The sequence below is a fragment of the Syngnathoides biaculeatus genome, chromosome 3 (assembly GCF_019802595.1).
Source record: "Syngnathoides biaculeatus isolate LvHL_M chromosome 3, ASM1980259v1, whole genome shotgun sequence".
NCBI lineage: Eukaryota > Metazoa > Chordata > Actinopteri > Syngnathiformes > Syngnathidae > Syngnathoides > Syngnathoides biaculeatus.
Window position 1 is genome coordinate 40,263,364 of NC_084642.1, and position 24,740 is coordinate 40,288,103.

Below are 24,740 nucleotides of genomic sequence, written 5' to 3' on the forward strand. Positions count from 1 at the left end.
ACCAGTTAACAGATGAAGTATCACTTTATCATTTTGATGATTTGTGCTGACATTAAACCAGATGGATTGTATTTTTTCCCAAAAATATTTGGTGAGGTACACGCTTGGAAGATGTGGTCTGTGCGGATTGTTTTTTAGCCTGAACAGGCAGCTGCACCCAAGGCCCTGCTTCTGCTTCCTCCCATGTTACAAAGACCCCAGTTGCTGCCCCAGTGAATAACGGGGAAAAAAAAGAGCGGATTTGTGAAAGTTGTTGAAGTACAGTCCCGGGTAGACTCCCTGATAGTTGGCAACGAATGGAAAAACACAAAAACATAGACAGTACAAGGGAGCACCTTACCGAGGTGACCACATGGATAGGCGCCATCTTGCTTTGTCTGGTTCTGCACCAAGGACCTGTTTGTCATAGGTGATCCTAACAGGGGCGTAGGATTTCTGGGATACACAAATCCCTACACAACGATAAATTGATGGCTCCAGGAGTGGAAGGTGAATTCTTACACTGGATTTTGCCCAAATTAGGCCTATTTGGAGGCAGGAATCCCAGATAAATGAGGAACACTACATTTTATTTAGAAAAAAAAATGCATACATCATCTTACAGTGAAGAAAAAAGGTTTTTAAACACCCTGCTATATTGCAAGTTCTTCCACTTAGAAATCATAGAGGGGTCTGAAATTTTCACCATAGGTGCATGTCCACTGTGAGAGAGATAATTTAAAAAGAAAAACACAGAAATAACAATGTTTGATGTGTGTTTTTTTAACGATTTATTTTTGTGATACCACTGTAAATAATTATTTGAACACCTGAGAAAACCAATGTTATTTGGTACAGTATCCTTCGTTTGTAATTACAGAGGTCAAACGTTTCCTGTAGTTGTTCACCAGGTTTGCACACACTGAAGGAGGGATTTTAACCCACTCCTTCACACACATATTGTCTAGATCCTGCAGGTTTGTGGGCTATCGCTGAGAAACACGGAGTTTTAGCTCCCTCCAAAGATTTTCTTTTGGGTTTAGGTCTGAAGACTGGCTAGGGCACGCTAGAACCTTGATATGCTTCTTACGGAGTCACTCCTTGGTTTTCCTGGCTGTGTGCTTTTTGTCATTGTCATGTTGAAAGACCCATCCACGAGCCATCTTCAATGTTCTGACTGAGGGAAAGAGGTTGTTCAGCAAAATCTCACAATACATGGCTGCGGTCATCCTCTCCTTAATACAGTGCAGTCGTCCAGTCCCATATGCAGAAAAACATCCCCCAAAGCATAATGCTACCACCCCCTTACTTCACAGCAGGAATGGTGTTCTTGGGATGGAACTCATCATTCGTCTTCCTCCAAATACGGTTGGTGGGATTTATGACCAAAAAGTTAAATTTTTGGTTACATCTGACCACAAAACTTTCCTCTGTATCATCCAAATGGTCATTGGCAAACTTAAGATGGGCCTTGACATGTGCTGGTTTAAGCAGGGGAACCTTCCGTGCCATGCATGGTTTCAAACCATGACGTCTTAGTGCATTACCAACAGTCATCTTGGAAATGGTGGTCCCAGCTCTTTTCAGGTCATTGACCAAGTCCTGTCGTGTAGTCCTGGGCTGATTCCTCACCTTTCTGAGGACCATTGAGACCCCACGAGGTGATATCTTCCATGGGACTCCACACTGATTGAGATTGACCGTCATGTTTAGCTTCTTCCATTTTCTAAGGATTGCTCCAACAGTGGACCTTTTTTCACCAAGCCGCTTGGCAATTTCTCCGGAGCCCTTTCCAGCCCTATGGAGTTGTAGAATTTTGTCTCTGGTGTCTTTGGACAGCTTTTTGGTCTTGGCCATGTTACAAGTTTGAGTTTTACTGATTGTATCGGGTGAGGGGGGACACATATGTCTTTATGCAGTTAACGACCTCATACAGGTTTATATGATTCAGAATAATAGAGAGGTGGACTTTTTCAGGCGGACTAACAGGTCTTTGATGGTCAGAATTCTAGCTGATAGACAGGTGTTCAAATACTTATTTGCAGCTGTATCACACAAATAAATTGTTACAAAATCATACATTGTCACTTCTGGATTTTCTTTTTAGACTCTCTCACAGTCGACATGCACCTACGATGAAAATTTCAGACCCCCCCCCACCCCATGATTTCTAAGTGGGAGAACTTGCAATATGGTAGGGTGTTCAAATACTTATTTTCTTCACTGTATATTGGTAGCATATGTCATCACAGTTTGATGCTCATTTCATGGGTTTTCCATTAAAATACTTTTTTTTTCCATGCTGTGGCAGCTGGTATTACATTTACAAATACTGACTCTATTGGAACCACATCAAAGCTCCAGGGTGATGCATTTTTTTTTTTTTAAACAAATTTACTTAATCCCTTCCTCTGATCTGACTCAATGTACTTTAGTAGTGACTAAACATTCTCGTTACTGTAACTATCTCATTTTAAATTGATTTGTTTACGTTCTCTAGGTTCACATTGGTTACCTTCCCAACAAGCGAGTTCTGGGTCTCAGCAAGCTGGCCAGGTGAGAATGAACTGTCACAATCTGTGTGTGTGTGTGTGCATGTGTGTGTGTGTGTGTGCATACGTGTGTGTGTGTGCATGTGTGTGTGTCTGTGTGTGAGAGAGAGTGAGTGAGTGAGAGTGCGACAGAAAGCGAGAGACCGTTTGGTAGTGCAAGAGAATTAGTAAGTGGTTTTAGTCTGCTAATCCTCAAGGTATTGGGGTCAGTGAGATCAGGTTTTGCACTTGTAACCCATCCATATGCAGTTTAAAAATCGTCCTAGAATACGAACATTCACAGTGATCAAATAAACACTGTTCAGGAAACAAGCGCATATACACACACACAAACATACAGGCTAACAAACTCAGTCACCTGTGTAGATTCTAACATAATAACACAATAGTTTTTGGATAATGTTGATGATATCCAGACATACGTTTTTGTGACATATTACAGGCTTTTTCACTAAGGTGCACGTCTAGGGAACTCAAATTTGCAGGGTTAGACTCCAATTTCCATGGATGATCGTTACGCCATATTCTACTATTTTCATCAAAAAATGGTGGCTGACATCTTTTTAAGCTTAGCTGCTTATGCTCATAAGGGTCACTGGAGTGCTGGAGCCCATCCCCGCCACCACCAGGCAGGAGACGAGGCACTCCTGAACCAGATACCAGTAACCTGCAGGGCACATAGAGAGAGACAACAGCTGCACTCACAATCACACTTAGGGGTAATTTAGAGTGTCCAATTAACTTTGCATGTTCTTGGGCTGTGGGAGGAAACTAAAGTGACCGGCGAAAACTCACACAGGCACTGCCATTTTTTTTTTTTTTTTTTAGAACTACCAATAATGAAATAGAATGACCAAGCCTCAACGATTTACCCACTACAAAAATGCAAAACATATTTATTTTAAAGTTTATTGAGGATTCTTTATGTGTAAATGTGTGTTTGTGTGCCTTGCATAACCACATGAGCCAATATTGCACAACACAGCTTAGTGAACCATAAAAGTTTTTTGTAACTATCTACTACTAGTTCACGTTGCTTGTCTCTCTCTCTTCTCAAACACTGCAGACGTTTTTTTCTTTGCTCTTGCTCTGCTTGCTTTGCCTCGTGACAATTTTTTTTTCTTGCTGATAAGCTCGTTTTCTTCTAAAATATATTTTTTTGGAAGCAGCGACTGCGGATACATTTAAATCTATGGACTGTATTTTTCTTTTTTGTGGGTAATCAGTTGTTTCATCATTAAGTGAGCGTGGCCTGCTAATTAGCACAAGTCTGGTGTTAGCAAGAAGACCAGGCGTCAGGATGCTTCCCTTCTCCACTGAGGACTATCATGGACTATTGCAGAGGGTGTCAATTCTAGAATCGAAAATCTGGCATCTTAAGTCTACCTCTTCGTGCCCCATTGGTGCCATCCACATCTCAGAATCTCCCCTCTAAGACTGCAAAAACCATACAATCTGTAGTAGATGTTGGCTCCCCCTCTTCCAGCCTGAATGCAATGTTGGGTCTGATTGATAGGATGAAGAATATTGTCAACAATGGAGTCCAGCCGATACCACGCCAAGGTCCTCCTCCCACCCACCCTCGCCTGAAACCACCGTCAAATAAGAAGCGAAAGGCCCCTCCTCCACCCATGAAGACTATCTGTAAATCTGACTGATATTTACCGGGTCTTTTCCAAAATTAACCCGTATGGAGTACAAGCATTTTTCATCCCTGTAATTATAAGGGACAGAAAGTTGGTCAAAAAGATATGGCACCAAAAAAACAGAACTTCCAACTTAGTTATAAAATGTGAGTCTATCGAACCATTCTCTCCAATCATCTCTGCGAGACTATCTCTTTTTAATATCAGGTCATTGGGTAACAAATCAATGTTAATCAATGACATCATTACAACGTATGATCTGTATTTTTTGTTATTAAATGAAATGTGGTTAACAGAAAGTAGCTGTAATACCATTTTAAATGAGGCAACACCAGCAGATTTAAATTTTATGAACAAGTGTCGTACAGGGAAAAAAGGTGGTGGTATTGTTGTTATTTTCAAATCATTATTTCAATTTAAACAAATTATACTGGGTGAATTTAGCTCTTTTGAATATCTGTGTTTTTTAGTTAAGGGTGACCCAAAGGTAATAAATTTAATCATTTATAGACCTCCAAGATACAATGGAAAATTTCTGGAGGATTTTTCAGAACTGCTGTCAGTTATTTGTACTGAGTACAACTACTTTGTCGTAACAGGGGACTTTAACATTCACGTTGACAATACCATAGAAAAAACATCCAAAGAACTTTCTGCAACAATAGACACGTTTGACCTCTCTCAACATATTAAGGGTCCAACTCACACTTAAGGTTGCATCTTAGACCTGGTCATCTCTCAAGATGTTGAAATTCCATCAATTGACATTAAGGATATGGCTGTTTCTGACCATTCTTGGGTATTTTTTTCATTACAGATTGTTCAAAAAGTTCAGACAGCTTCTATAGGAAATGGTACATAAATTAGAGTACTACCACTAAGTTTATGGAGACTGGCTGTGCCACAGACTGTGAATGCTGAGACTGTTGATGGACCTTTGGACAGACCATCCTGAGGCGACCTAGAACACTGTGGAAGAGCACAATGATGGTCAAGAGATCTAAATCGGATTGTAGGAAAGCAGAACGCAAGTGGAGAAAAACTAAACTCCAAATTGACTATGACCTCTACATACAGTTTCTTTGTCATTTTAACCAAGAGTTAGTTAGAGCTAGACAGCAACACTTTTCTGAATTCATCAGTAAGAACCTCAACAATAATTAATAGAAACCAATAATTATTTTTTCCTGTCGCAATTTAAAACCAGTCACCAGCCTCTAGTTTTTGGATCACTTTTACTTCGGTTAATTTAGATTTAGAAGAAGGGGTACTTGTAGTTATCTCTGTGTCCTTGAGACTCTTCTTGCCTTCGTAAAGAAGTAAGGTGAGGTGTATTTGCTTCTTCATAAAAAGGTGGTTTCAAAGGTACTTTGGTAGTGCTCAAAATCATTTGGAGTGTCAAAGGTTTTTCATAGTAGGACAACATTCCTACACTCCACAGATGTGTCATAAGGAGGAAGAATGTTGTCACGATTGTGACCACGCCACAGCCTCCTAATTTGAGACTTAACGACTTTTAGGGTAGGCATTTTATCGAGGTGTCCCTAATAAGTGAGGTGTCTTTTAATGTCTTCTTTGACTTTTTGATATTTTTAGACGCTATAAGTCTACATACACCCAGCCTCGAGTCAGCTTTTCGCTCACCTTACCAAATGCATCCTAGACTGAAATGGCCTTTTTACAATGTGTCAAATTAACCTAAATTTTGTTTTCTATTTTATTTATTTATTTTTTAAGCTGTTGGCATTGTCGGTAACTCCTTCCTCATGCCTCTCACAAGTACCCAGCCTCCCAACTCCACTACTTTGGCCTCCTGTTGAGAGCCTGAAAGATCCTTATCACTTGGTGCTTGTGTGTGTCCCTGTTATTTTAACTTTATTTTACTTTATTTAACGTTATTTTTATTTTTTCCTCATATAGTCAGCTAAATTCAAATCATCCTTAGTTTCATATTGGCCTTATAAACAATGTTTCATGCAGTTTTTTAGGCCTGAAATAGTCATAATGTTGATGTAAAATTTAACAAAATCTAAACTTTGTCCATAGTATGTTTCCTCCATAGACTTTTTAATCTGTTTGCCTATAAGTGCAATGTTTTAAATCATGAAAATTTGTCCCGATTTTGACAAATTCTCTTTTTTTCTTTGATTTACCAAAACGCGTGCCATTGGCACTGTTAATTGCTTTTGGAATGTTATAGCGTCGTACTATGTCCTTACATAATATATTTGCTACTGTTAGAGCGCCAAAGTGTTTTGTTGGAAATAACTATCCATTTAGAGAATGTTTCTGTAATGGCCATACAACATTTTTTTCCTTCACTTCGATCTAATTCAATAAAATCTATATATATTTTTGAACGGGATAATTAGGTTCCGGAAACCTCCCCCTTTTTGGTCTGAGCCTTGTGGGTTATGTTTAGCACAGATCAAACATGCTTTACACATTTTTTTGATAAATTGTATCATGCATCTAGTCTTCATTTCCCTCCTGTTTGAGACATGTAAAAATTTACATAATGTTTTTTTTGTAAACTGGGTTTTTAGTTCTGTGCTAACATAAACTCCACCTTTTTTATTTATTTATTGCTCCTTGTTTGTGCCAATTTTCCTGTTCTTGCATTAGGCTTTATTGTTGCATATTAATAGGTGTTTGGTTATCTAAATGTTGTTGTGACATTGTCTCTTTTTGTCCCAGAAATGTTTTTGAAGATTTCTTCCTTGGCCGTTCTATCCGGAAAATCATTTACTCTTTAGACTAAGGCTGTTTTGTGTGTGTGTGTGTGTGTGTGTGTGTGTGTGTGTGTGTGTGTGTGTGTGTGTCTGTCAAGGACATTTGCATTCAGCTAAGGTCTGTGGCCGTTGCACTGCTTCTATTTTTCTGATGAGTTCCACATATGGAACTGATTTGCCTGTTGTCATCATACTTCTATTCTTTCAAAATTACGCAACGGTGGGTACTGTGGCAAATGCACATAAACCATTTGTGTAAATAGTAACATCCTTTCCTCATTATTTTACACACTTCTTTTAATACTACACATGCTGCTGGCTGAGCAATTTAATGCTTGACGCTCATCTTTTTATTGCAGTGTGTCCATGTTGTTGCACGAAGCTGAGGTTTGCTGTTGTCTGGCAAGGCCCCTCCCGTGATTGACACTAAAACTTGTTATATTTGGCAAAGGGCTTTTTTCTGCTCCATCAGTTTATTTCAACAATGTCACTTTTAAGTCTATCTCATATATTATTTAACTTGTTTTAGTCCAATGTGCCTTAGCTGCGAATTTCCTCTTTTGAACCAGGTTAGGGTTAGGTTATTCTTCAACTGCTGTTCAAGAGGCCCATTTGCATTTTTATCTTCCTGCCACCCGCTATTAATCTTTAATACAGTTGTCATTTTCACTCTGTATTCCTCAAAAGGCTCCTTTTGTTTTACTCTTTTTGTTTAATTTGGTCTGTCTAAAATGCTGGGTTGCTCTCACAATTTTCAAATTTGATTTATGTTGGATTTGTGTGAAGTGATAACTTCCACACCTTTTTGACATCATTTTTGTTCAAGTCCTATACATTAAAATATTCCAGTCAGCGCCATTTCTAGTCAGTCCTGTCTGATTGAGTCATTCTGTGTGATGTGGTCTCCTAATGTGAAGGTAGTAGTGAGTCAATGTTTTTTTTTTCTCTTTTTTTACTATACTACCGCTCTTCTTTTTGAGTCTATTTTCCTTTACACTGGTCCTGTCTCATCATTTTCCTTTCTATGGAACAACAGATGTTTCTACCTGTTTGTTCTCCCTATCCACTTTCTTAAAGCCCAAGTGTCATCCCTATAAACATTCGAAAATAGATATTCTAATGAAAAATACATATAACATTATTCACTTCAATGTCTGTACGAAAAAATAAATGTCAGCGGAGAGCACGTCATCCATGCACAAAGATGTAGAAGTGTCATTCTATGATATCCAAGTGGTCGCCATATTGGCTGCAACCTCTGTCCGTGACTTCACCCGGACATTCGCCACGAAAACACGAGGTGCACCCTAACTATGGGAGACAAACGCGCCCCTTCTGACACAGAAGCTCTTTTCAAAAAGGATAACACTACACAACCGAGTGAAGTTACCGGGGCAATATTACACTATTGTTTCGAGCCCTCAGGGGAATATTTCGAGCCATATTCAGATGATATGCGATCACGGCCAAACCGCGTCCCCGTCCGATCCACTTCCGCAGCGGAGATGAGCCATCGCGGCTCATCGCAGCCGGCCGATGTGACTTATAACGGTGCTAAACCGTACTACTTTAGGGGGGTGTTCATAGACGCCGTAGTACGATGAACAACACAGTCAGCCGGGGCGCTTTATTGCGTGCACACGGCTAAGTGACGCATTCTCGGCTGGGTTCTTCAGAGCCGCCCCCGTCCGCAAAGCCCGACGTGCAGCCTTTGCAGAAGCTGTGACCACCGAATGCGGCGCCTCAACTGGTGTGGCTGATTTTCGGTGGCATATAATGGACCCGAGGCGTCCTGCTTTTAGAGGGTTGTTCACCGCCACCGCAGTACGCGATGAACACTATCGAGCCGGGGCGTATTACTGCGTGCACGAGGCTGAGTGAAACATTGTTGGCTGGGTTCTTCAGATTCGCCGCCGTCCGTGAAGCAGCCCGACGCCGTCCGACGCGCACATCGACATATTTCATACGCGAATCTTTTGTTACGTTATGAGAGACCGATTACGTGGTCCGCCCCAAACTATTATTTTTTTTATTAGCTGAATACACACCTACCTGTGATTTGGAACCCACGAAGCTCTCGTACCCGTGCAATCCATTTTTTACAACGAACCGGGTCTCTTTCAAACGTATGAAGGGTAATTCCATTCTCCAGAGTCTTCAAGCAATGTCCAGCAATGCAATGACCTGGCATTTTGGCAAACACGAAGGAACAACAAGCTACCTTCCCGGAGGTAAAACTAATGGAAACAAACGAGTCCACTTGGGGGTGCCGCTGTCCTTTACGTCACTTCCTGCTTCTTCTCAAAAACAAATCCCTTCATGGCTGGAGTTACAAAAAGCTGTATATGTCAAAATCATGTTTTGTGGTGAAAAAAACGCATGGACCCATATTGGATGACGTTTTTTTCATTAATAACATACTAAAAATCATCCATTTCATGACATTTGACCTTTAATATTTCTTTGTCTGACTCGACAGGTTTATAATTTCTCTTCTGTCTGTCTCTAAGAGACAACTTACTGAGAAGTTTGTCCAATTGTTCACAGTTATCTACATTTCCAGAAAATCTGTATTTTTTCTTTCTGCCATTTTCTGGTGAATCGTGTTGTTCCCATGTAATCAATTTCAGCTAATCGGCATTTTTCCTTTACTTCAGCCTCAGAACGTGGACAATTGGATTTCTTGGTCGACTTTGCCGCCATTTCTGACGGTCTTTTTTTTTTTATAGGCGTCTAGATATGGTTCCTCGGTTTTTTGAAAAATTCAAAGTGCCGGACTTTGGGTCGAATACCAAGCTTCGACTCCCAATTTGGAGCGGGTATTCCTGGGTGTTTTTACTCACAGCCCTTAGTCAGTCTTAGATTTCCCAAACGTTGGACATTCACTCTGTACACATTCACACTCGGACTGATCAATTTCTGTGTCCTGAAACTTTTCTCTTCGGAAGTAGCGATCTTCCTACCTTATTCTTTTGAAAATAGGAAATATACTAGTTGTTCGATGATAGTTATTCTGTGCTATTTTCCTCGTGAAAAATAGGAACTATACTAGTCGCCTGACAATAGATATTCTGTGCTATTTTCCCAGTGAAAAATAGGAAATATACTATTCTTTCGACTAGATATTCTGTATTATTTTCTCCGTGAAAAATTGGAAATATATTATTTGTTCGACTAGATATTCTGTTATTTTCTCCGGGAAAAATAGGAAACATACCAGTCGTTCGATTAGATATTCTGTGCTGACCAGTCCCTTAACGGGTCTGTGTTGCCGTGGCCACGGTCTTTCCTGGAGGTCGAGTCTGAAGCTGGGATCTTCAGGTATGTTGGAATCCAGCTTGAAGAACCAAAGTAAATGTCAGGTTTGACACCCAACCGCTGGATTAATTATGCAGTTATTTAGGGACAAGGGCAGGTCTTTAATTGGCAAATGAGGAATAACGCGTTTGGCTGACCACCTGCAACTCCAAACCACGTTCTGAGTCAGCTACACTGTTGTGCGTCATTTTATTGCTTTCTCAGGTTACATGGTTACAACTTCACACAGTGAAAATGGTGAAACAGATGGGTACATAAACACTAAGGTACATGTTTCGTCATGGCTGCGACAGTGTCCTGATAAACCCACAAGAGAAAAGCAGGGCATTGTTTAAAGATATGCTTCTGGCATTTTGGGAGTATCCGCTTGAAACTAGAAGGAGAACCTTGCCTCCCAGTGTTGAAGAGTATCTACTCAAGGTGAGAAGGGAGACGCGCTGAGGTCAAAATGGAGACACTTCTTCCCAGTGTTTGGGAGTAATCTGCTTGAGGCCAACAGTGGGGCATCGCCTCCCAGGCGTCGCTGGTAACACTCTAGGTCACGCAAGCCGCTCAGAAGGAGAACAATTCAGAGCAAGACTGACAAACAAATGCCTGGTAAAACAATTCAAACAATAACTATAATAATAATAATGATATGCTTTTACATGATAACTGAAATAGTAATGAATTCTTTCACAGTATGAAAATGATACGTTTTTGTCTTCTTTACTCCAGCATCCATACTCATGTTTGATAATATTTCTTAAGCGAGGGCTTAAACTAGGGGGGACTCACTGACTAGCGTGTTTTCCTGTACTGTAGTTATTTGCACATGTGCAGTGAGTAAAAGGTCAGAAAAATACTGCTGTCTTTTTTTTTTCTCGTGGCACGCCATCGCGATCGACCAAAGCAATCGATCACGATCGATGCATTAAGCACTCCTGATCTAAAAGAAGACAGCCATAAGTTAGAATCAGAATCAGCTTTATTGGCCAAGTGTGTAAAAACACAAGGAATATTTCTCCGGCAGTCAGTGCTGCCCTGGTACAACGTTCAGAACAAAGAACATTAAAGGAACAAGAACAAAGAATTAGAGAGATTTCTGTTTTTAGGAACTATGCTTATAAGAGTCACAGATGTGCAATATGTGAATTATTTTTAATTTTAAATAGGTAAGAGACAAGAGTGTGTCGACGTCCCACATTGTGTTAAGCTTGTACAGAGTGCCTTTACCCGTTCACAGTTCCCCTTATAGACCAGTGCAATGACAATTGTGCAAAGGGAATAGTTTAAAGTGACGAATTGTGTGAGTATACAAAATATATTACTAATACTGATCTGACCAGCAGGATGTGAATGTGTGTCCCAACAATGGCACAAGGCAGAAAATAGTCGTTTTGCTGATCAAGAATTTAATGATTTAATAGCCAGAAGGAAAAAAACTGTTCGAATGCCTGCAAGTTTTGACTTGCATTGATCTGTAGCGCTTTCTCGACAGAAGGAGCTGGAAGAGCTGATGGCTAGGATATGGAGGGTCTGAAAGGATCCTGCCCACTCTGGACCTCGTTCGCTTTGCGTGTAAATCCTCAATAGTGGGCATAGTCGTGCCGATAATCTGTTCAGCTGTTTTGATTGTCCATTGCAGTTGGAATTTGTCCTTTTAGGTGGCAGCCCCAAACCAGATTTTGATGGAGCGACACAGTACTGATTGGATGACCACTGTGTAGAACTGTCTCAGCAGCTCTTGTGACAGGTCATGCTTCCTTAGAAGCCGCAAGAAGTATCATTTGCTGGGCTTTTTTTGAGTATGAAGTTGATGTTCGTGTCTAACTTCAGATCCTCCGTGACTGTAATTCGTACGAACTTGAAAGTCTTGACGGTTGACACAAGACAGTTGGACAGGGTGAGGGGAGCTGTGGAGAACGATGCCTCCTGAAGTCCACAATCATCTCTACAGTCTTTAGAGTGTTCAATGCCAGGTTGTATTGACCACACCAAAGCTTCAGTCTCGCCACTTCCTGTCGATATGCAGACTCATCGCCGTCTTTGATGAGGCTGATGACCGTGGTGCCATGGTGTCATCTGTGTACTATGTACAATTACTCTTATAAAAAGTGTCACAAAAAGGTAGGTCGGGCGGACCACATCGCAGAGCCAGCACGGAAATCTAAAGAAGGTGGAATATGCTTCTATATCTATGTGAAATGGTGCACGGATGTTGCACAGCTCAGCACACACTTCAGCCTGCATTTGGAGTGTGGTATTGCTGTTGCCTTATTGTTTAATTTATAGGCGAAATAAGCTATTGGTTTTAGCATTTGGAGTCGTTGTTCTTGAACTGTCAGCCATTTTTTTCACTGCATAAATCTGCCTTTTTCATTGTTGTAGGTGTTTACATTCTGCCCCAAGCTAGCCTGTACTCACCACTGCTAACGCTCACCGAGTGTCACGTGCCATCGGTGTGGGGGTGGACCCAAATGCACAAATCCGAGACAACAGCTAATGTCCAGTGGGTTTTATTGCAGTAGTGTCCGCACCCAGTAACAGTCCAAACTCAATGAACTGGCAAATGCCCATGATGTAAACTCCAACATAAATACATGATTAATTAACATGGCAAATGCGCAACAGCTCTGATGAGTGCCAAAGGTGGCATCGCACAGAGCGGTGACCAAGCCACGCCCCTCCTGGGAGTGCTCCAACCCCACTCATGACACCAAACAGGTAAACGAGATTGAGAAAAATCACCCACAATCACTCTTCATGATTGTAGCAGATTTTACACAGCTAAATTTAACCACGAACTCCCTAAATATAAGAAGCATGTAAAATGTCTGACAAGGAAAAATAACACTTTAACCACTGCTACACCACAATAGAACACGTATATCGCTCAATTCCACTCACTCCCCTGGGCTACTCTGATCACTGCTTACTCTACTCAATACTTACAGTACTACACACACCTCCTGTTGACGCATGTGACTTCCCATGTGTCAATTTTGAAGCCCATTTGTAGAACTTTTTGGGTCTTATAGGTTTGCCCAATGGTCATAGGTAAAGGTGGTTTGTGAATTTACCTGCGTTGTTGTTCCAAAGTTGACTGCTTAGAGCAATTGCAAAAGTAATTGTTTTTGTTTATGTCACTGGTTTACCAGGAGATGTCACCATTGCCCTGTTTTCCCAGTATTGTGCAAACATGTACTGTGGAGAATGGATATTGCCTGTCTGTATAAAGAGTGACTTTCTTTCCCTTCATAAGAAGGCATGCTTCAGTGAGAGCCTTTAGATCGCCTGCCTGTGCAGAGTAATTGGATGGTAATTTCTGAGCTTTTGACACTTCAGTTGTTGAAACTACTGCATAGCGTCATAATGTAGTGCCATCTGGTGTCCTACAAAGAGGATAGTCCCTTCTTGAAAAAGTTTCTTTTTTTAATCCTGCCTGCATTTTGTCGATTTTTCTGTCAATTCTTGGGATTATGTGGTTCAGAAAAGCTGGGTTCAAGGTTGTGCACCTTTCAACAGATGTGGTTGTGATACGAGTGTCGCCATGCATGTTAAATGTATTGGTGGTGCCAAAAATGTCATGTTCGTCTAGAGTAAAATTGTGGATACCGTAAGTAGAACTCTCAGCGTTAATGGGTGATATAGGATCACACTAGTTAGAATTTTCTCAAAGTCGTTTTGAAGTCGTTCTCCATGGCCTCACCAAACTCCTCCCACGCCCGGGTTTTTGCCTCAGTGACCACCAAAACTGCATTCCGCTTGGCCAGCCGGTCCTATCAGGTGCCTCAGGAGTGCCACAGACAAAAAATCCCCGATAGGACTCCTTCTTCAGCTTGACAGAATCCCTCACTGTTGGTGTCCACCAATGTGTTCGTGGGTTGCTGCCACAACAGGCACCAAACACATCTCTGGTTGGCTGCCTAAGCAATGGAGGCGCGGAACATCGTCCACTCGGATTCAATGTCCCCCGCCTCCTCCGGGACGTGAGCAAAGTTCTTTCGGAGGTGGGAGTTAAAATTCCTTCTGACAGGGGAATCTGCCAGCCGTTCCCAGCAGACCCTCACTGACCAAACCCGTACATTTGTCAAATGTGAGTGACTGATTAATTGGAGACTCTAAATTGTCCTTAGGAGTGAATCTGACTGTGAGTGTGACTGTTTGTCTCTATGTTCCCTGCAGTTGGCTGGAGACCAGTTCAGGGTGTATCCCGCCTCCTGCCCGTTGATAGCTAGGATAGGCTTATCCAATCCCACGGCCTTTGTGAGGATAGGCGGCCTGGAAAATGAATGAACTATTTCTATAATTCTATCAGTGTAACAAAGGATGTGCTTCAGGAAAAAATAAATATTTAATCATGAATGCTCATTATGTCATTTGGATGGTGGGCTAATGTAGACATTGATGTGCTGCCTTCATCATAGGGCTTAAATAAGGCTTTTCCTTGTTTTGGGGCCCCTGACAGATTTATTAATTTTGGTCCAATATGGCTCTTTCAACAGTTTGGGTTGCCGACCTCTGATATAGAAAATTATGCGACTGTTTTTGTTATTGTTGTTTTTGTGAATAAAGTCAAAGTTGAAAAATATACACTTTACAGCACAGTTTAATATGAAGATTGACAATTCTGCAATATAGAATATTTGCAAAATATTTTACTGTGAACAAGTTTGTCCGCAACAACGAATGGCAGACAAAATAGTTGAAATTTAAACAGACAAAGGCTTTATTTGAACTTTTTTTTGTTTTTACTCAGCAGGCCCAATTCCATCCTTTTAAAAACAATTGAAGTGTATGACCACCTTGTGAAAGTATCATTTATAATTCACACTATTTTCCAATATTTACTGGCAAAACAAACCAATTTATCTATTGAAAATCATAGTCTCAAACAGAACATGGAGGATAATTTACTGCACTTTATGCAATTTTTTCCCCTATGCTGTCTGAGCTTTTTCACGTTGTACATATATTCATATGTATAGAGGCCCCGTAACTCAGTGGTTAGAGCACTGGTTTGGTAAACCAGCGGTTGTGGGTTCGTATCCCACTGGGGCTTCCCCTCCCTGAGAAGGCTTGCGTCAGGAAGGGCATCCGGTGTAAAAATTGTGCCAAACATATATATGCGTTCATCTGAGACGACGCGCTGTGGCGACCCCGAAAGGGACAAGCCGAAAGAAACACATATATTCACATGTATACAGTATAAACAGGGTTAGGACTTGGGTTACCATAATTTCTCGTGTATAACGTGCAAAATTTCCTTCAAATATTTTCAAAGTCAATAGGGAGCATTATATTTAGGTATAGATTAAAAATAAAAAGAAAATCACATTTTAGTCATATACTGGTAGATAGGGTGGTTAAAAAAAACTATACATTGACATTTCAATATTATATTCAGTGTCTTATGTTACACATTTATATGAATTACTGTAATGTGAGCAGCCAACCTGAGATTCCTGATTGCGGGACTTTGGCATTTTATGATTGTGAGCCCAACATATTTGTTGCTACTGCACCAAACATCAGAAACAGCTGCCCGTGGGATTGTTTTAACTTAAACTTAGACAAAAAAATGTCGACTAAAAGGGCTACTTTTAAAAGAAAATGTCTTCACTCCTGTCGAAGAAATGGCCAACCATGAAGCAGCACAGCCGTTTAAAGTGGGTGAATCGAATGTGAGATTGTAGAGGAAGATGACGTCACTCTTAAAAAGAACATCAACATCTTCATTTCTGCCACCTCCAGCTCTGATTCCCGTTAAGTCTTCAGTGCCACCCTCTTTAATCCGTACATCATGGCTGGCATCACCACTGGATTGTAAACATTGTCCTGCATCCTAGCAGATACTTTTCTGCCACATAACATACCAGACACCTTCCACCAGTTGTTCCTACTTGCTTGGACCTGTTTTTTCACTTTCTTACCATACTCACCATTGCTCTGGATTGTTGACCCTAAATATTAGAAGTCGTCCACCCTCACTATCTCTTCTCCCTGTAACCTCACCATTATCCCTCCACCCCTCTCATTCATGAACACATATTCTGTTTTACTGCGGCTAATCTTCATTGCTCTCCTTTCCAGTGCATGCCTCTTATCTTTCAAATTGTTCCTCCACCTGATCCCTGCTTCACCGCAGATCACAATGTCATCTGCGAACATCATGGTCCAAGAGGATTCCTGTCTAACCTCATCTGTCATCCTATCCTTTACCACAGCAAACAAGAAGGGGCTCAGAACTCATCCCTGATGCAGTCCCACCTCCACATTAATCACCCTTACCTCCTGCACACCCTTTCCATCTCTAGCCCTCTGTCTGGCCAACCTGTAGAAATCCTTTTTTCCTTCATTCATGTCCAACGTAATGTAGATGTCGTCATATGGCTCTTGTTGAACCTTCGCCACCTCAACCTTTGCCCTACGTCACATCTCAATGTATTCCTTTCGCCTCTCCTCAGTCCTCTCAAGATCTCACTTCTTCTTATTCAACCTCTTTCCTTGTATGACTTCTTGTATTTTGGGGTTCCACCACCAAATCGCCTTTCCCCCTTTCCTACCTGAATACACACCAAGAACTTTCCTGCCTGTCTCACTGAATACCTTGGCGGCAGTAGTCCAGTCTTCTGGGAGGCCTCCTGTCCAGTGAGAGCCTGTCTCACTTCTTTCCGAAAGGTCGCAAAACATTCTTCCTTTCTCAGCTTCCACCACATGGTTCTCTGCTCTACCTTTGTCTTTTTAATCTCCTCCCACCACCACCAGCAGTCATCCTACACACCTACATCCTATGGTGTCGAGCTATAGAAATCGTGGACCTACGTCATAACATCATGTGATTTTTGTTTTTGTCGCCATATTGCAGGTCAGCATTGTTGCAAGTTAATTCCGTTGAGATGAAACGAAAATGTCTTATAGCACGACACCCAGAGTTTTGTCCGATACCGTTAAACATTTACAAAGTGATCATAAACGAAGGTACGTGGAAAAAATTGTACACACCTGGCATAAAGGATCCATATTTAATACCAAAGTTAATGTTTTCGCCCATAAGAAATTTTACTGGATATATATATCTATCTGTTGAATAAGCCAGTGAGATTTACACAGAAGAGTTTAAAAGCGTATGAAAGTCTGGACGCATAGAAATACTTAGTTGCTGGATCTGTTCTCAGTCAGCAATAAATCCCACATAGTGATGGACCCATTCAGATTTTTTTTTTAATTCAAATACCAATATTTAAATAAATGACCCTTGGTTTTACACAGACTCGCATTCATTAACTATGATTGGAAAAAAAACAGGGAATTGTATTGCTGCCACGCGCTTACCTCCATAAACCTCTCTGTGCCACACTTTATTTTTTTAATACGGATTGTTCTCAAATGAGTCAACTTGGCGTTATAAATACTTCTTGATCATTTGAGAATGAGAAGAATATTTCCTACCTGAAATGAAATGATCGCTACACAGGCATGTGTATTTCATTGGGTACCGTCCATCCCATTTAATTGCTGAAATCCATCAATCTTTTCTGGTCTTTTCAGATGGTATTCTATAGAAGGATCTCTTTGAAGAATTGTCTCATCTATTGTGACAACCAACAGCACAACAGGACTCGGACATTGTGAAAAATCTGCTTCGATGCAGCGACTCCGGCACTGTCGAGCAGCTTTGTTTGACCGACAACATGGCGTCGCAAACAACGGTGACATCACGTGCATGATCTCTATACTCTCCCCTGCCACTACTTTACAGTCAGTCCCTTCCTTCAGATTACATCATCTGCACAAAATATAATAGTGTGCTTCTACCTCTGGTCTTGTAGGTCAATATATGTTCCTCCCTCTTCTGGGAAAGGTGTTCACTACTGCCATTTCCATCCTTTTTACAAAGTACCCCATCACCTGTCCCTGAAATTCCTTTCCTGGATGACCTACTTACTCATCACTTCTTCATCACCCCTGTTTCCTTCACCGTGTCCAATACAATCTGCACCAGTCACAACTCTCTCTGGGACGCTAAGAACGGCTTTATCTAGTTCCCTACAGAATTTCTCTCTCAATTCGAGGTAACATCCTACCTGTGGGGGATAGCTGCTAATCATATTATACATAACGCTCTCAATGCAGTCATTGTCATTTGTGCAGATTTGCGAGCACGATGGTGTGTGAGCGCAGTTGCACACTCGAGCACGAAAAATCATGCGCGTTAAATTTGTTATGAGTAGAAAAAAGCAGATATAATTCCCCTGCATGCTTGTACCTCCGGTCTTGTAGGTCACACTATGTTCCTGCCTCTTCTGGAGAAAGGTGTTCACTACTGCCATTTCCATCCTTTTTACAAAGTCCCCCACCATCTGTCCCTGAAATTCCTTTCCTGGATGACGTACTTACCCATCACTTCTTCATCGCCCCTGTTTCCTTCACCGTGTCCAATACAATCTGCACCAGTCACCACTTTCTCTGGGACGTGTCTGGGACGCTAAGAACTGCTTCATGTAGTTCCTTCCAGAATATCTCTTTCAATTCTACATCCTATCTGAGGGATAGCTGCTAATCACATTATACATATACCTCTCAATGCAGTCATTGTCATTTGTGCAGTCGCCCTCGCAAATCTACACAGTCGAACACAAAAATCATGCACGTTAAATTTGTTACGAGTAGAAAAAATAGATATTGAAAGATGTCGCTTATTTTGTGTAGTCTTAATTTACGTGTTAACAAAACAAGCCTGCTCCTAAACAATCAGTATTCACCCGGAAACAAGAAATGCAAGTTAACCGTTCTGAGGATGTTTGGAAGTTATCATTATGAGTTTTAAATTTTTGTTTTCTATTTTAGTTAAGTATTTGTTTATTTTATTTTTCATTTACAGTTATGTGATATTAATCCAGTAAGTTATTTTAAGGTCTTGAGATTCCATCCTTAATCACACCCGCAACTTTATCTGCAGGCATGACTAACCAGACCTGTATATTTTTCAAATGTGAGTGACTGTCAATGTCAAATTTCAGCCTCAACACTCGATCTGATAGACTTTTTACCTCCAAGACATTTTTAGCTAGCTCTTCCTTTAAAATAACCCCTACAGCAATTCTCTTCCCATCTACTCCAAGAAAAGACCATAAATAGAACTTCAAGAGAATTGATGGCACCTAGGGGGTGAACCTGGGATGTTGGGATTCACTGCTGAACCCTCTCGAGAGTGTCGTGGGTCTCTCAGTGAAATATTCGATGACGGAAGGAAGCCCACTTGATAACCTATAGGGTCCCATCACTTAATTGAACATCCCACAGAGCCTCATCAGAGCCAAAACATGCATTAGATATTAACGTCTAGTCCTACATAATACACATGGGAAAATAATTTAAACCATGCCCCTAAACTTCTAGCCTTACTAACTTTACACCTGCTCTCATTGTGGACAATATATAAATCTTTCTCCTAGTCAATCATGTCAATCAAGCGTTGCCGTTTTCTTGTCATTGTCCCAACATTAAAAGTCCCTTACATTCAGTTGAGACTCTGTGCATTACTTTTCTTATTCTGACGATTCATCTGCTTCCCCCTCTTCTTTGTCTTCGATAACCTAGACAATAAGGTTTCCTAAATTGGTCAGAGTCCTCAAACATTTTATACATACCATACCTATATGAAAATGTCCTCCACAAATCCAATACAGTAATCCCTCTTTACTTCATGCTTCACATATTGCGGCTTCAGTGCATCGTGTTTCCCTCCCTCCCCCCAAAAAAACAACAAAAAAAGCCAGATCGGTATACATTACATACTGTAGGTGTTATGGGAAGACACATTGAAACAAGGTGAATGATGATCCCGGCGCAAAATGGACCAAGAGAGCAAAAAAAAAAAAAAAAACCCCAGATCAGCATAGACTACGTGCTGTAGGTACTGTATTACAGGAAGGTGCATTGATACAAGGCGAGTGATGATCCATGTACTGTTGATTTAACATTCTGGTACACACACACACACACACACACATCAGCAGCACTTCCAGCAAATGTCTCCAAGTGATGGATCGTGACTAAACAGTAATATAATAGTGTTTTATAATTTATATTTGTGATAAATTATAATATATAATTAATATATAAATAATATATAAATTAATTAATATCTAAATATATATAATTATAATACTGTATATATTTATACAGTTTTATAGTTAAAGATTTAATAAAATACATATTTTTGTGTCAAATATGCAAAGTACATATTTACAGATTTTAAACATTCTGGTACCCACATATACATACATCCCCTGCTACTTAACGGTTTTTCACTTTTTGTGGATGGTTCTGGTACCAATTAACCTTGAAAAACGAGGGATTACTGTCATGGAATTTTGGTTCCCAGTCTATCCCTCCAGAAGTAGCTATTACTACATCAGGCAGGAGACACTTCACCTGTTAGGGTGAAACTGGCAGTACATTTTCAGTTTAAGGCTGTAGTGCTTAACTTTCTGACACCTGTTACTGTTGTTGTACCCATTGTTAATGAACCTTTCGAGACCATCAGTGTATACAAGGTAGAACTGAAAATATACAGTATATAAAATAGTACACAGTAATTTCTTTGCAAAAAGTAATAATACAATATGCTGTCCATTAAAGCAATTGTGAGTATTTGGGCACCACTCTAATGACTGAGACTGTTTTCAGTTATGTATGTGTGCATTTGTTATTGTTGGCATATTTCATGTCACACAATATATCAATGTATTTGAGCAGTGGTCCCCACAATATTTAAGAACAAAACCTGAGGATAAAACACAGTGTAAATTTAAGTTTTGTTGCAAAAAGATATATCTACATCAGCCTTCACTTCACATCCGTGGTCTTTTCTCAGGATTGTCGAGATCTACAGCCGCAGACTACAAGGTAGATCCGAAATGTTTCCTTTCGAACAAGTATGTAGAGTTCATCCATGGTGTTTGTTCACAGTTCAGGAGAGGTTGACCAAGCAAATCGCTGTTGCGGTCACTGAAGCTCTGAAGCCCACAGGGGTTGGTGTTGTCATCGAAGCAACGTAAGTTAATGGAAAACATGAAATGGAGAAAGTATTTGTAGAGTGGAATCTGTCAATAGAAATCATGTCTCAACTTGAACATTTTCTCGTAAGACTCGCCATAACGTGTTGTTACGGTGTGTTTAACGTCATGCGGTCCTGTCTGCAGTCATATGTGTATGGTGATGCGTGGTGTCCAAAAGATGAACAGCAAGACCATCACCAGCACCATGCTGGGAGTCTTCAGGGAGGATCCCAAAACTCGTGATGAGTTTCTGACGCTGGTCAGGAGCTGAAGTTCCTCTTCTACTTGTTCCCAAGGGTTACCTCTACAAGCACGGACTAGTTTAAGTGCACCTGTGAGTGTGTGTGTGTGTGTGTTGTGTGTGTGTCTTCATCTTACCAAAGGAAACATTTCACATACTGTAGTTCACCTCATCAGAAATCTTGGTTCTGCTGTTACCCTCACCTGACCTCGAACTCCAGTTCAGAGGCTAAAGGCTTCTTTATACGTGCACGGGCGGTGCCTCTCTGATGCCAATGCGGCTATCCCCCACAGAGTTTGCCCTTATACTCAAGTGCAACTCACATGCAGTTTTTAAAATGTTATGCAGTTCTCCTCCAAGTTGGGGGTGTCGCTACTGCTAATATTTGCTAGAACACCACAAGGTGGAGTTTCCTCTACATTTTTTTACTGTCTCTTTTTAGTTTTTATGTTCCGGAACAAAGAACAACACTGATGAATACGGAACAGTATTTGCTAGAACAAATGGACTTCGATGACCAGAAGACATGTATAATTATGCTGCAATAAGGCAGTGGCGGAGATGGTATGTGGAACCAAGAGGAATGGTGAGTACATTATCATGACTAAAAATGACCAATCACGAGAGATGAGCTCCACACGCCATTCTACGTGCAGCAAACTTTTTTGCCATGTGTGCGTCAAGTGACACAGAGAGGCCGAGCGGGCCAATGTGTCAGTCACGTGATCCAATGTGGGTGTTGTTGCCTGTGCGAGTGCGGGAGTATAAAGAGGCCTTTAGAATTTACTAGACTGTGTAAGGTGAGTAATAGTTTATAATTATTGATGTTAATATTGATTATGATTAAATTTATATATATGCAGGATGATAGTTGAAAATAAAGTGAGTATGAGTTTGAGAAGTCCATCCATTCATTTTACAGTGCTTGTCTTTATTTGGGTCATGGGTGACCTGGAGTGGAGAGGCGGATTGCACCTTGGATTAATCATCTATTTGCAAATTTGTCCCTTGTTTATGCAGCTATGAGTTTTGCTGCCCTGCGAATGGCTGGAAAACATTGCATGGTGTACCGAGCTAGCTGCCCAAAACGAGCAGGGATAAAATCCAGCTCACCTGTGACCAGAATGAGAATAGGCAGACCAAATGAATGGATTTTCACAGGAGGTTCGGTGGGACGCTTGTGCTTTAGCACATCTGTATCACCTGTTCTGAAGACCTGGGTTCAAATTCGACATCTGTGTGGAGTTTGCATGTTCACCCCGTTCCTGTGTGGGTTTACTCCCACATTCCACAAACATGCATGTTAAGTTAATTGACGACTAAATTGTTCATGTTCATGTTTGGCTAGATGCATCCTAGCGATATGTTCAGGATGCTCCCTGCCTCTTGCCCAAAGTCAGTTGGCATAAACTTCAGCATGCCCTAGTGAGTATAAGTGGTGTGGAAAATAGATTTTTTTTTTCACACTTATCACACACAAATACAAAATGCAGTTTTCTAATATAAAATATCTGTGAAAAAGTAATTGCCCCCTTGTTAAATCACAAAGTAAATTTAACCATAAATCTGAGAAAGTTGAGTTCAATTTCACAAGCCACACCAAAACTGATTACCACCATACTTGTTGAATCAAGAAATCACTTAAATAAAATCTGTCAGAGAACATATCATTGACTACAAGATCAAGACCAATGTTGCATGCCACGATCCCAAAAAATTTAAAAATAAATGAGGAAAAAGCGATTGAAATCCATTAGTCTGGATAATGTTACAAAGCCATTTCCAAGGCTCTGGGGCTCCAGCGAACCATTGTCAGAGCCATTATCCACAAATGGTGATAACTGGGAACAAACCTTCCTCGGTATTGACGACCAACTAAAATTACTCGTAAGAGTGCGACGACAACTCATCCAGGAGGTCACTAAAGTACCTCAAACACCATCTAAAGACCCGAAGGCCTCACTGGCCTAATTAGAGATAAGTGTTCATGACTCTACCATAGGAGAGACACTAGCCAAAAATGGCATCCATGGTAGAGTCCCCAGTTGAAAACCCCTACTATCAGCAAAGAATATAAAGGGTCGGCTCACATTTGCCAAAAAACATCAGAATCAGGTTTAATGGCCAAGTGTGTGGAATACACAAGGAATTTTTCTCCAGCAGTCGGTGCTACCCTGGTACGACATGCCGGACAGAAAACAGAGAACAACATAGCAACAAGAACAAACAAGAGACATTTCTGTTTGTAGGAATTATTCCTTATAAGACGTGCAAGATGTGAAATCTATATAGATAAGTGTGTTAATGTCAATTGTGGAAAGGGAGCAGTTTAAGTGATGAATTGTTTTATGGTCTGCAAAATAAAGTAAAAAAAAAAAAAAATATATATATATATATATATATATATATATAATATATATATATATAAAATTCATACTAATTTGACCAGCAGGGTGTGAGTGAGTGTCCTAACATGGCACAAAGTAGAAAAATAATAGGTTCACTGATCAACAATTTCATGACTTAATTGCCAAAGGGAAAAAACTGTTAGAATGCCTGCTACTTTTAAATTTCATTCATCTGTATCGCTTTCCTGATGGAAGGAGCTGGAAGAGCTGGTGCCAGGAAGTAGAGGGTCCGAGAGGATCCTGCCTGCTCTGGACCTTGTTCGCGTTGCGTGCAAGTCCTCGATAGCGTGGAATAGCCTATTTAAATCAAAATTTATATAATATATAAATAAAATAATCTACAGAAGTAACAAAAATGTATATATTTGCATTTGCGTCTGAACTCTTCATACATATACACACAGTGAAGAAAATAAGTATTTTAACAACCTGCTATATTGCAAGATCTCCCACTTAGAAATCATGGAGGAAAATTTTCATCATAGGTGCATGTCCACTGTGAGAGAGATAGTCAAAAACTCCAGAAATCACAATGTATGATTTTTTTTTAATGATTTATTTGTGTGATACAGCTGCAAATAAGTATTTGAACACCTGAGAAAACCAATGTTAATATTTGGTACAGTAGCCTTTGTTTGCAATTACAGATGTCAAATGTTTCTTGTAGTTGCTCACCAGGTTACCACACACTGCAGGAGGGATTTTGGCCCACTCCTCCACACAGATCTTCCCCAGATCATGCAGGTTTCTGGGCTGTCGCTGAGAAACACGGAGTTTCAGCTCTCACCAAATATTTTCTATCGGGTTTAGGTCTGG

At 40.6% G+C, this 24,740-nt stretch overlaps 1 protein-coding gene across 4 annotated transcripts in view; it reads left to right on the forward strand.

Moving 5' to 3' along the window:
* Positions 1 to 23,835, forward strand: part of gch1 (GTP cyclohydrolase 1) — a 106,362-nt gene extending 82,527 nt beyond the window's left edge. The window contains exons 3-6 of one of the 4 annotated variants that reach the window (XM_061815842.1): positions 2,480 to 2,535; positions 21,092 to 21,123; positions 21,187 to 21,271; positions 21,420 to 23,835. In XM_061815842.1, coding sequence (XP_061671826.1) covers positions 2,480 to 2,535; positions 21,092 to 21,123; positions 21,187 to 21,271; positions 21,420 to 21,546 — 300 coding nt within the window. In that variant the 3' untranslated portion in view covers positions 21,547 to 23,835. Of the gene's footprint in view, positions 1 to 2,479; positions 2,536 to 4,047; positions 7,750 to 17,760; positions 17,790 to 21,091; positions 21,124 to 21,186; positions 21,272 to 21,419 lie in introns of those variants that run through there. The other 3 variants (XM_061815844.1, XM_061815845.1, XM_061815843.1) reach the window with 3 other exon arrangements.
* The last annotated feature ends 905 nt before the right edge of the window (positions 23,836 to 24,740 follow it).